The sequence below is a fragment of the Notolepis coatsorum genome (genome assembly GCF_963971535.1).
Source record: "Notolepis coatsorum genome assembly, chromosome: 20".
NCBI classification, from domain to species: Eukaryota; Metazoa; Chordata; class Actinopteri; order Aulopiformes; family Paralepididae; genus Notolepis; species Notolepis coatsorum.
Window position 1 is genome coordinate 30,073,057 of NC_140184.1, and position 13,640 is coordinate 30,086,696.

General features: G+C 44.2%; 1 protein-coding gene across 1 annotated transcript in view; it reads right to left on the bottom strand.

The window, feature by feature from the left end:
* nnt2 (nicotinamide nucleotide transhydrogenase 2) overlaps positions 1 to 13,640 on the bottom strand; it is a 39,306-nt gene that overhangs the window by 17,199 nt on the left and 8,467 nt on the right. Inside the window, exons 8-14 of the mRNA XM_084337739.1 lie at positions 13,219 to 13,352; positions 11,579 to 11,770; positions 10,941 to 11,091; positions 10,210 to 10,371; positions 9,907 to 10,017; positions 5,266 to 5,411; positions 4,600 to 4,795 (exon numbers count right to left, since the gene is read on the bottom strand). Of these exons, the coding sequence (XP_084193865.1) occupies positions 4,600 to 4,795; positions 5,266 to 5,411; positions 9,907 to 10,017; positions 10,210 to 10,371; positions 10,941 to 11,091; positions 11,579 to 11,770; positions 13,219 to 13,352 (1,092 nt within the window). The remainder of the gene's footprint in view (positions 1 to 4,599; positions 4,796 to 5,265; positions 5,412 to 9,906; positions 10,018 to 10,209; positions 10,372 to 10,940; positions 11,092 to 11,578; positions 11,771 to 13,218; positions 13,353 to 13,640) is intronic.

Genomic DNA, 13,640 nt, shown 5'->3' on the forward strand with positions numbered 1-13,640 from the left:
TCATCAAACTGCTATCTGAAATCACTATTTATGTTTAAAACACCAAAGACATGATGAAGACATCAACTCATTATTGTGTCTACTTGTCATATTTCAGGAAATGTATCCTTGTTTTTCAAAGAATCAAGAAACCCAGAGCAGATGATGGCATATAACTGATTCATCATGGTTTCCTAGTTTAGTTTCTAAACAACAGCAGTGTTGCATTTCCACTGGGAGATGTCCAGGTTTCTACTCTTGTCGTTTCATCCCAGTCCAGACTGAAACACAGACAATGAATAGAACCAATCCCATTAATCCTGTACCACACAAAGTGCGTCCATGGCATGATATTGTGACGGAAGCCCCGTGGCGATAGTCAATTCAAAATGATAATGGTGTCTGTGCTTCAACGATATGCGAGATCAAGTCGATGTAAAAAGAGATGCATGTTACGTGTGGTCTGGCAAAAATGATTGCACACGGCTTGTGGGCGTGTCTTGTTTTGGTTTTGTTGAACATGCTTCCCCCCCCCCCCCCCCCCCCCCCCAGCATGTTTGGTTTTGTTATTTTTGTTTGGGTTGGAGATCACCAGTTGTCCAGTTATTGGGTTTTAGTTTTGGTTCAGTTTAGTTTACATAATTTTTTTGGTAGTACATGGGGAGCAGCTGGGTTCACACGGCACATTGCGTGGCTGGCCCAGTAGCTTCCCCATCTTTTGCTCTGTTGCTTGTTTTCTTTGGCACTTGAATATGGTTATTTTCTTCTAAATAAAACCTTTTTTATTGGTAACTCAAAGAGATCTTGGCGTCCTTTCATATGTTTCGGTCTCCTGTTGAGCGTTTGGTTGTTTAGAGAGGGCGGCACATATTTGGGGGCTAGTCCATCAGTTTTTCTACACTGCAGTTGTTTTTGTAGGATTGGTTTAAACGCAGAGTGCGGTAAGTCGCTAATGGCCTTTAGATTTTTTTGGCTCAGTGTTGTAGCTGTACATTTTGTTTCTCTCTCCACGTCTTAATTGATACGTAGTTTGACACGTGTTGCTTTGACACTTTGTGTAGTTCGCCATTTTTTGTATAGTGCCTATACCTTGTGTGTTTGGTAAAGTTTTGCGCACACATTTTAGGCTGGATATTGACTAATGCCCAGAATCGATTCTACAAGTGTAGTGTTATGTTTATCAATTACATAATAATTATTTGGGATAATAACCCAAATCTACTGTACATTTTAATTGTCAAGAATAACAGCATATTTGGTCAATAACCACCACCCATTTATGAATGTAATATTCAATCAATGTGACCGCATCTCTGTCACCCGAGTTGGGTTTTGACTTGAAGCTTATGCTTAGGGCATATGAATTGGTGCCCAAGGCATATCGCCAAAAGCAGACAGAATTACTTTCTTGCAACCAAATTAAGTCTGTTTGATTGTTGCCGTCACTCGAAGAATATCAAGATCTTGACCTACTACTTTTGGAAGAATTTAGAAATTCTTCCAAAAGTACGTCCTCACACACGGGGTACATTTGAAAAGTGTCATTCATCCTCAGAGCATAATGTTCCTGTAACCGTATGATAGTGTCTTGCAATGTTTTTTCGGTCTAAAATACGGTACATGCGGCACTGAAAAACATGCCATGTCTGCCAGGTCTCTGGTCAACCAAATCACAAGTGAACATCTCTCCATATCCGCGCTATCCCATTTCGGTTGTTGGTGAGCAGTTTGAGCTTGGAATATAGTGGACTGTGTTGGTCCTTTTCCCTGCCCAAAAGCCACGAAAGTCCTTTAACAATAAGGTACTAAGTCAGTTTCCAGAGGCCATTCCCATGTGCAAGATCATGGCCGCCCTGTTTGGGTTGCCTAAAGCCTAAAGACTGATCAGAGAGAAATCTTAGATTTCATGTAAGATTTTGCACAGGTCATGAAACAACTTGACATCACTCACCATTGTTCCAAGCTGTACCACCCAGAGAGTCATTTTCATTAGACTCTAAAGTCTATGCTTCGGACTTGCTCCCTAGAGTTCAACAAAGATTGGGGTGAGGGTGTCCAATATCCTCCTCTTTCTGCTTGTGAGATGGTTCAAGAGTCCCTACATTTCGGTCCGGCAGAGCTGGTGTTGCGAGGCCCTCTCAAACTCTTGCAAGAAAAATGACTGGGTGATCGTAAACCACGAAATCTGCTTGATTATGTCTGTAATTTCAGTTTCAAACTTCAGAGCTTGTGAATTGGCAAAGCAAAATCTTTGTAAAGTGAATGGGGTCACGAAAACAGACCCTTATCTAGGGCTGTCCCCGACTAAGGATTTGGATAGTCGACTATGATTGGTCGAAATTAGTCGATAGTCGATTAGTCGACTATGAAAAAAATAGAATTTTGAAAAAAATAAAGTATAATTTTTTATTTATTTTTTTCATTTGGGCTGTGGGGGGTGCTTAATGTCTGAAGGAGGCGACGGAAGGCTTCTTGTCCTCTGCAAAAGCATGCAATTGGTCCACTGATGGATACATGTTGATATTTGTCTAGTCTAGTGTGTTCATTAGATGGGTGAAATCCTCTTTCAGTGCCTCTGTGCCTGTTTTCTTAGGCAGTTAGCCTCTGGTATGTGTGCCATTAGCGTTAGCCACGCTTCTAGGCCTTTTTTCTTTTGGAAAGAATGATACGAAAAATAAAATAATTATAAAAAGAATAAAAAAAAATTACTAAGAGGTTGGCAGTCGACTAAGGGCCCGCGTCCACCTAGCGCATATTTCTCCGTGAAACATGCTGGGAGTGCGCCGGCAGCGCTGGCATGCAGCGCATCTTGTAGATGACAGAGAGAAATCTACAGCCATGCCGCGGTTTTGCACATATTATAGCATATTTGAATAACTTTATTGTATATTAATTATATATATAGTTATTGCCTGACACCACAGTTCGCCCTTTGCTTTTTATTAGCTTTTTAGTAGTGTATTCGTGTAGTTATTATTATTAGTTTTGTCGCGAATCTCAATGGTCTGTGTGGAGACAGCCAGACAGGCAGGCAGCTCCGGTGTCAGGTTACAAACAGAGTGGTAGATGAATGGCTGTGATTAGTTGTCTGAAAATGAGCCCAGCGCATCGCTCTGAAAGTTGAGAAAGTTTCAACTTTCAGCCACACAAAAAAGCTGAGAAAAGAAGCCGACGGCAGCGCACTTCCTAGAGGCGGCCGCATGCGGCCGCATGCGCTCCCTCCCCATTGGATTACATTGAAAACAGATGCGTGCTGTCAGAAATATGCGCCAAGTGGACGCGGGCCCTAAGGCTCCTTTCGATCGATTAGTCGACTATTCGACTAATAGGGGTCAGCCCTACCCTTCTCCTCCCGGGTAGAGGACTAATAATGTTGATCATGTTAGCAGAGGGATACTGGCAGGTGCCGCCAACTCCTCAGGCAAGAGAGATCTCTGCATTAGCGACCCCTGACACCTTATTGCAATATACAGTGATGCCATTAACACTCCCACTATGTTTCAGTGCTTGGTAAATACAGTCTCGTCAGTTTTAACAGGCTGTGAAGCTTATCTGGACGACATTGTCATCTATTTAAGTTTGTGGGATGACCTTCATGCAGTGTTTGGGAGGTTGTGTGATGCCAATCTCACACATAACCTTGTGAAGTGAGAGTTTGGAGAGACTACAGTGACATATCCGTCAAGCCCCTCTCTCATGTCAAGCAGATGCCTTCCAAGGTTGAAATGATCCAGTTGTTCCCTGCTCCCGTTACTCAATGTGATCTGTGCCATTCTTTGAGAATGGCAGGTTATTATAGAAATGTTGGCAAAAACCTTTCTGCCGTTGTGACTCTGCTCATTGATTTGTTGAGGCCAAATTCTCTCTTGATTGACCTGAAGTGAATCAAGCATCAGTGTAAAATGGGACCCGAGGACAGAATGACAGCCTGCAGCAGAGCACTTTCTGGGGATTCTTTTCCCCCCAGTTTTTAGTGTGTTGGGCTTTATTATTTTAGTTGGTTCCGTTTAATTTACATTCTTTTTTCGGTAGTTCAGGGGGAAGAGCTGGGTTTACACGGCCCATTGTGTGGCTGACCCAGTAGCTTCCCTTTTTTTGTTCTGGTCGGCTGGGATCTCCAGACCCTTTTTGCTTGTTTTCTTTGGTACTTCCGAGTATGGTTTTCTTTTCTTCTAAATAAAAACTCTGATGTCTTGGCGTTTAAGTCTACTCTTGAGCCTTTAGTTGTTTAGAGAGGTCATAACAATGCAATACTCACTCAATTCCCTAAAGGTTCTAATCATCAACCAACATGTCATGTTGAAGACCTCCATTATTCATCAACCCTGCATGTATCCCCCATTTGTGCTGCAGCTGCTGTTGCAGCCTTTTCACAAATAGTGATCATTGGTCAAACTAAACGGGTATACTATAGCATACAACTTGTATATCTCCTTCAGCTGGTTGCCAAATCATCTCCTGTGCCTTCTGATAACAACTTCCAAACACTTCCTCTCCAGGGTGAAGCAGTAGTGATCAACTGTTGACTGCAATGCATGCAAAGTGAAAATTCTCCAATGGCTACACTGAGTGAGAACTGTACTATACTTCTTCCTCTCTAGTGGCTGGATGGGTACCTACCAAGGGTTCCTCCACTGGCCATGGCCAGAGACATCTGACCCAGCAGCTCCGGGGAGGGTTTTAGGGAGCCCAGGGTGGCAGCAATGCCCCCTGCCACGCCCATCATACCCAAGGCATTGCCCAGACGGCTGGTGCGCTGAGTAGAGAGACCTGCCAGTGCCCCGACACAGCATAGGCCTGAGGCCAGGTAGATCATCTACAATCACAACAAGGATAAGCTAGAGCATCACACAGTCAGGCAGTTCACGTCATTATTTGGTACAGAGTATATCTTAGTAGATATAAGATAAGACCTATATTGTCCCAGAGGGGAAATTGTGTCATTGTCGACAGCACTACACAGCAATGAATATGACAATTCAATTAATTAAAAAAGAAGAAAAAATAGATACATACATACATACATACATACATACATACATACATACATACATACATACATACATACATACATACATACATAATATTTTGCTTAGGTAGGTAGATAGATAGAGAGGGTCATACAGAGATAAAGACATATATATACAAATGTACAAATATATGCATCATTAATAAGCTAAATATATACAGCCAAAACTGTTATCACTAAAAGATTGGAAGCCAATATCCAACAAATGTATAGACTCCTGTCTGGTCTGTGGTGAGAAGATAAATGTGCAGAGTCACCTGCTCAATGTTGTAGCCAGCAGCCAGTGACACTCCATAGCCTCCTATGAGGGCGGCCCCAGGAACAGCATAGAGGTAGTTGTGCTCAGGAGGGTCTGTGGGACGCTTGAACATGTCCAGCATTTTCTGGGTGATCAGAAAACCGCCTTCAGACATACAAAACACAAACCACACAGACAGAAACTCAGCAGGGCCTCTTAAGAAGTGATTATCTGTAATGATTTTCATAAGATTGGTGGGTAGCTACAATTGTTCTGAGATTTCTCTGTTAAAGATGCATTGTGTAAGCTTGGAATAAGGACCATTTCGACTCAACCACATGCACAATTGTGTTGGAATAAGCTTGTATTTATGTCCCCAAAATGACTATTATGATCAAATGTTGTATTCACCTTGACCGCCACCACAGTTCACAGTGCAAATGCAGTAACTCCATTCGTTTTAATTTGAATCTCTATCAAATTTGCTGTGAATGGGCGGCCGGGTAGCGTCAATATTTTAGGCAACCCACTTGTGTTCAGCGTTTCTCTGATTGGCCACTACGCCCATGTGACCGCGGCAGCGCGAGAGAGCGGCAGTGTGGAAATAGGCTGCATTCTATTGCCATTCTCTGCGACAAACTCTAACCTTAACCAACTCCGAAACAGCGCCTAACCTTAACCCTAACCTTAACCAACTCCGAAAGAATATTGCCATGCTCTAAGACAAACTCTAACCTTAACCAACTCCGAAACAGCGCCTAAACTTAATCCTTCTAACCTTAACACTTTGATTGCCTAAGGCTAAATTCATGATATACCATAGGTTGCCAGCTCTATTTGTCTATGGATAAGTACCCCTTCTTTGCAGGGCTATAACTTTTTAAATTCTATTGCTAAATTGCCATTATTATGGCCCATTCAAAGTCCTATATGTATTGTTCATTGTGTAGCAACATTAAACTTTTTCATTCACATATTCATAGTCAAATATGGTCTAATGTATAAGTATGTTTTCATCTCTTTCTGCAGCTTTCTCCAGAACGTGATCTATAGCCCCAAATGCATTATATTGATGATGAAATACAGTTTGATGGCAATCGGCGCGATATAAAAAATTTCAATTGGACGTACTTCTAGAAGTTTCTACGTATCATCTGATATTGACCGGATGGGCGGGGGATCGTTTATAATTCCGTGGGCAGCGTTATATCATTTATCTAGTGTGGGTCATATGTTCATCAGAGCAGTTTATATCGAACACGTTCAAAAATAACGCTGAATCTTACCGTATCTTCCTCGCGCCGTTGGACGATCAGCGTGGTGTAGACCGTTTTCGATTATGGGATGTTTATCCAGATGAACCATTTTCAGGTTGTATAATACTATATACGTCCAAATTACGTTGTTTATTGAGTTAGGGCGAGCGATTGATCATCCAGTGTGTTGAGATGGAGTCCGGCTACCGATCGCGAGTGCCCGGAGCACATAGGATGAGCACTTCCTGTTTGGCGAGCCCCTCCCTCTGCCGATCGGCCACCAGATGGCGCTCTCGAACCGTTAAACAGTTGATGGGAGCTCACCAGTACATCTCAGGGCTCCGGAAAGAAAATATGATTTCGATCACAGATTTTTGAAATATTGATATCAAAGACGAGTTACGGCGTCTTCGGCAACTTGAGCATGGCGGGGAAGGACGCCTAAAAACGTCTTCCGGCAGCCAAAGTGTTAACCAACTCCGAAACAGCGCCTAAACTTAACCAACTCCGAAACAATGCCTAAACTTAACCGGCGAAAGAATGCATGTTAAAAAAATAAATAAAAAAAAATTGAAGGGATTCAAACTTGTCACCAACACACTGCAGGATCCACAGCAAGGCGGGGAACCAGTTGAGCTAACCGTCGATGTTAAAAGAGGGGGAATTACGGCTACATAATGCTGCCGCGGCAGAGCTCCGCGGGGGCGTGGCTAGACGCAAGTTGGTTACCTTAAATAATTAAGCGGCCGGGTAGCGCAGCGGACTAAGCGTCTGTCTACCACCACATAGCCAGTGGGATCGAATCCGGCTGTGGTGCCTCCGGCTTGGCCGACCGTCCACACTAACACAATTGGCAGTTAGCGGGTGGGAAGCCGCGTGGGTGGGTCCTGGTCGTTGTAAAACAGCGACTCCTACAGTTCGGTCGGGGCGCCTGCACAGCAAGGGAAGGATCTGGGAGAGGTAGTGTGACCTTCCATACGTTACAGTCCGTGCTGCCAGGTGAAAAAGAAGCGGTGGGCTGGCTACACATGTGTCGGAGGAAGCATGCGATAGTCTCCGCCCTCCCAGACCGACGGTAGGGGGTAGAGTGCGCAACGACCAGGAAGGGGATTGGGAATTGGCATAACGACTAACATTGGGATGGGAGAAATAACGGAAAGAATTATAGAAATTTGCTGTGAATGCTCATGACCTCTAGAGGAAGAGCCCTATTTATTTTGGTGACCCAGAAATCAAGACCTTTGAAAATTGCTTTTCCTGGGCGGTTACGTGGCGTAATGGGCAAGGCGCTCGCCACGAATGACGGAGACGCTGGGCTTGCCTGTTCGAGCCCAGCGCTCCACATTGCTTTCAGTTTAGCTGGTCGTTCATACTAATACACATTGGCCGTATTAGGGGGTGGGAAACTGATGGGTGGGGATCGGGCGTTGTGGACAGCGACTCCTACAGGTCGGTTGGTGCGCCTGCGCAGTAGAATCAGGAAGTGTCGGGGGCAGCGTGAGCCTCCCACGCGTTACTCCTCGCCACTGAGAGATCGAGCTGCGCAGGTGAAAAGATGCGACTGCCGTTACCTCAAGTACCGGAGGGGACTTGTGCTATGTATGACTTAGTCCACATTGCAGCCGGCTTGTGGGAGGCAAGAAACAGCGTTCGTGACAGGGGAGGGTTGAATTGGATGATACGAAATTGGGATGGGAGAAAATATAGAAAATGGGAGAAAAAGTGGATAAAAAAAAAAAATTGCTTTTCCTAAGCTGTATGTATAACCACACTGATCTACAAGAAAGCCAAAGGGAGATCCCTCATAACGTTGTTGTGGGTATTTGATTCTTCATACCAATACACAATTACAACGGCCAGTGTAATGATATCCGTAACGTCAGCTGGATACTTTGGTACAAGGACTGAAGGAAATTAGCTCTCCTTCCCTCTTCCCAGTATTGCAGTATATGCCGTTAAAAGGAATACTGAGACTCCGAAGGTGCAGTACCGGCCAGATCCTGCTAGTAGGCAGTATCGAGAGTGCAGTAAACCCTATTCCAGACCGGGTGCTATGTTTAAACCGCTCCGGACGGACTTTTCTAGTAATGGGAAACCTAGGGCTTCACCCGATCGCATTAAATCGTTTTCGGGACCCCCGATCCATATGTTGTGGTCCAGATGGGCATAGGATGGACCAGATGGCGAACAAATAATTGGAATATTCTTTTTGGAATACCACCGACCACAGGTAAGGACAATCTGACGTCAATTTCAGCTTGATCGTGCAAGGTTATCATACCCAGCCCCCTGATCGGCGTGTGTTGTCGTGGTAATAGCGAATGACGTTACTGGCAATCAAATAATCAGAAACGACCCCCCCCCCCCCCCCCCCTTCATGCATTCATGATGAAACATAATACCTATGATTGATTTTATTTTATAGTAGCGTGTCCAGGGACGAAACGCCAATGGTTTTAGTAGAATTCACGTTGCGCCCTGTGGCCGGCCTCCCAGGAATTAGCCCGGATCATTCCAAAATTATACTCATATTCACCACGGGATAACGCATGAACGTATTCATGAAAAAATGTATTCTTTTTTGCATCTTGAACGGAAGATAGTTACTGTCAAATGACCATGGTATTGTATCCATAGCTATAATATAAAATATAGATTTAGCTCTACAAACAATGTGACGCACAGTGAAACTATGTACTATGCAATAGCTAGATGGGGAAATCGAATGGCCCAGAATGTGTTAAAGCAACACTCACATTTACATGTATTGCTACAGCTGTTTACCAGATTCTTATGAAACATGGCATCTAGGGACCAACATCTTTAAGTTTAAATGCATCATTTAGATAGTTGATGACCACCAACAGATCCAATTGTATTCAGAAAAAAACATGGTAAACAGGAAGCGATGAGTTACTTGTGAACGTTTTGTCACATGAACTACTCCTCTGCGGCTTGTCCGATCATGATGACATTTGAGATGTGCTGTCCCTGTGAGATAGCCCACATAATATTATCAAGATGAAAATTATACATAAAATAATATGGCCACTATTTTGATTTAGTCAAAAAACACATTTTTGTCCTAGTAGTTGAGTATACGTGGTCCTCATTAGACATTAGTCCAGTAATGAGGAGGTACACAACCCCAAAATGATGTGCTTCTCCCAATTGTACATGGTTGAGTCAACACTGTCCTCATTTCACATGGAAATTAAAATCTAACACAACGCATCTTTAAATAATTATTATTTACTGTTATGTGTATGTATGTATGTATGTATATATGTATATATGTATGTATGTATGTATGTATGTATGTATGTATATATGTATGTATGTATGTATGTATGTATGTATGTATGTATGTATGTATGTGTATGTGTGTGTGTTGAGGGTCAGACCAGCGATGTTGATGGAGGAAATGAAGGCAGCAGCCAGAGCTAGACCCTGAGGCAAGTTGCTGGGAGTAAGAGCTCCGCCCATCAGAACCAGACCTCCTACCGCTGTCAGACCTGAGCGACGGAGAGAGGGGGGAGGGCAGAGAGCGAGAGAGAGACACACATAGACAGACGGATAGATAAAATAGAGAAGGAGAGAAACAGGAAAAGGTTGTAAATAATACATATAAAACTCCACTTGTATAGCACAGCTATCATCATACACTGGATTTTTTTAGGCAGACTGAACACTATATGACCTCTGACCTGAGATGGCATTGGTGACGGACATGAGAGGGGAATGCAGAGCTGGTGACACACCCCACACAGTGTGGTATCCCACAATGCCAGCCAGGCCGAAGGTCGTCACCATCTGGGTAAACGCTGCATTGGGAGCAGCCAGGCCCAGAGCCAGGCAGGTGCCCACACCTACAGAGACACAACACACCTCAGCAAGCAAGTAAATACGTATGCGTGTCTTTTGTTCGTTTGCGTTGTGCGTGTGTGAGTGGTGGAAAGCAACTGATTACAACTTTTTTTTGTATTATTATAAGTGGGCCAGCGAACATGTATCTGGCTGATGATACAGATTTGTATTTATTTATCGGTATCATGTATGCTTTTGTTTTATACAGACACTTAAATATCCGTTATCGGTATCGGCCACATTTTGCACATCATTAAACCCCTGGTAGTGAGGACAATGAAATGCTTCTGGTCCTAATAAGGACACACAGTGAACTGGAAGATGTCATGCATGTGAGCCACCACTAGGGGCAGAGTAGCTAAGTATGAGTGAAATACTGAATGAAAATGACATTTTCTGTTGAATTCTGCATCACACGTCCTATTGCCATGCAGCCCAATATGAGAAACATAAATTGGATTACATTATATACCTAAGCAGATAACGTCCCTCATCCAGCCCTACTGTGTATACACTATAATACATTACACTGCTGTGTGTTGGTCTGTTCAGTGTGTATGTGACCTCTGACCTGCCGTGTAGGCACTAGCGTTGGTCATGGTGCGTTGGAAGGGGGAGACCACCGCTTTCTTCTCGGCGGCCAATTCAGCGACCGTCTTCTGTTTGACGGGCGGAGGGGGGATGGACTTGGGGAGCGGGGCGGGGAACATGATCTTTCCATCCTGGGTACAAGCGCACAACAACGGTCAAGACTGAGAAATTAAAAAGGTTGGCGTGAGATACAGAGATCAAGGATGTTGGTGTTTCACGTGGCGGGATTCTGCCCCAGAGGGAGTATTCAAGCGCTAAGTCACAGATTGCATAAGAGACACTGAACAAACGGCAATCGCCAACCAGTTAATAGTGGTTTTGAAAGACAATAACAAATAATGCTTAGTTTAACAAGGGGTAAAGTGATATGTCCTGCTGAGGCCGCACGCCCCCCCCCCCCCCCCCCCCCCCACGCTGTAAACATCGTGTCAAAGCCAGAATTCCAGGAAAAGTATGTTTTGAAACCTTAAATCCCTGACTTTAACATGAGCTATTCACAGCTGGCAAGGGGTCCGTTTGGCACCGTATGTGTTAGCATGACAGGATCTAGTAAACATTGCCCAGAGGGAGAGAGAGAGAGAGAGAGAGATGCTAGACAGATGGCGGTTGCCAACTCACCTTCATAACCAAGGTCCCCCTGATGACATGGTCAGCAGTTCCATAGTTGAACTCTTCCAGGGGTACGTAGTGGAAGTACTCCTTGTCTGGGCTGATGCCTTTGAGCAGTTTCAGCACGTTGTTGGAATACAGAGTGCTGGCCTGGGTGGGCATGCGGCTGGGGAGGTCTGTGTAGCCGATGTGTGTTACACCCTGGGGAGGATAGAGACACCTTCAAACTCATGCGATGGTGAATAATATTGTGCTCAAAATGTATTAAATTCAGAACGCAACCCCCCCCCCCCCCCCCACACACGCAAGAAGGTGCAGATCATTGGCCAAAGGAGTTCAAAAAGCAGTAGATGAAATCTGAACACTTACACTCAGAGGTTTTATTGGACCATGTCGCCTACTGTACATGTTTGTAAAAAAGCGAAAAGGCCTGAAACATGTAGGCGACATGTAGGTGTCCAAGAAAACCTATGAGGGGAAGTGGGCAGTCGGTTTTCATCCGTGACATTTTGAATAACATTATGCCAACAGAATATCAAAACACACTACATCCACACAAACCTTGTGGCAAAATGTTCATCCGTCTGTTCCATATGAGCCTCATGTCTATGGTCCCGTATAGCTCAATGGGTAAAGCAAGACATTAACGGACGCGGACGACTCAGCCCTGCTGGTCTCTGACAAGAACAAGTTACAGGTTGAAAAAAACCCTCAGCTCGGAACTCGGCAAAATCTGCACCTGGCTCGCTGACAACAGACTATCATTACACCTGGGTAAAACAGAGTCCATTCTCTTCGGTTCAAATAACAAACTCAGCAAGACCGACGGCTTCTCAGTTACAGTGAGTGACAATATTGTCACAAGGAAAGATGAAATTACATACCTAGGTTCCATCCTAGAGGCAAATCTTTCCTGTGACAAAATGGCATCCAATGTAATAAAAAAAAAGTCAACCAACGAACTAGATTCTTGTACCGGATCTCCTCTCTGGTAAACAAGGATACACTGAAGACTCTGGCAGGAGCACTCATTCAAGGGTACTACGACTATGCTTGCACCTCATGGTACCAAAACACCTCAAAGGCGCTAAAAACTAAATCACAAAACAAACTGGTCAGACTACTGCTTGACCTGACTCCTAGAACCCACCTCACCCCTGCCCACTTTGACAACCTAGGATGGCTTAGAGTAGACGACAGAGTACAGCAACTTGCAATGGGACTGGTCTACAAGATACACTACACGACCAAGGTACCCATGTACATGTCAAAATACTTCCCAAAGGTCAGTGAATACCACGACCACAACACCAGAGGGAGCTCCACAAATCATGTTAAACCCAGATTCGGCTCAAACAAGGGACTAAACACGTTTCGCAATTATGCCACATCAATGTGGAACGCCCTACCCACAGCTGTAAAGGAATGTGAATCACTACCCACTTTTAAAACCACTCTCAAGGAGCACCTACGGGAGACAGCAATTCGAAACTGGCCCCTGTAAATGTCCTAACCCAACCCCCTCCAATGTACAGTAAATGTCCTAACCCAGTAATACATGAGACCCTCTTCTTGGGACCAAGTAAGGTTTCGTCGATAATCCAATGTACAGTTACAACCCCCCCCCCTCCCCCCGCCGGGGGACTCACCTTGTGAACGTATAGTTCTCCTGGCCTGGTGGTCTCAATGTTGCCCCCTGCCTCTGCAGCCAGATCCACCACGACTGACCCTTCCTTCATAGACTCAACAAATTCCGTCTTGATCAGAATTGGAGCGCGCTTTCCTGCACGGGGACAGAGCAGACAGGGGGGGTTATGTTATATGTTATATCAATAATACAAGACAATAAGAAAGCAAAGTGGAAGAGGGAAAATAAAGAATAACGTATAGATAAACTTAAATAAAAGGAGTACTTCACCAAAATATTATCATTTGTATGTCAATTAAGTCCCACCGTGATGCCTTGAATTCATGAAGATTTATTTTCTTCTCTGCACGTCTCCATGGTGAACATATAGAATCCAAGAAACAGTAATACTTGATGAATTGAAGTTAAGAGATTTTGTTCAAC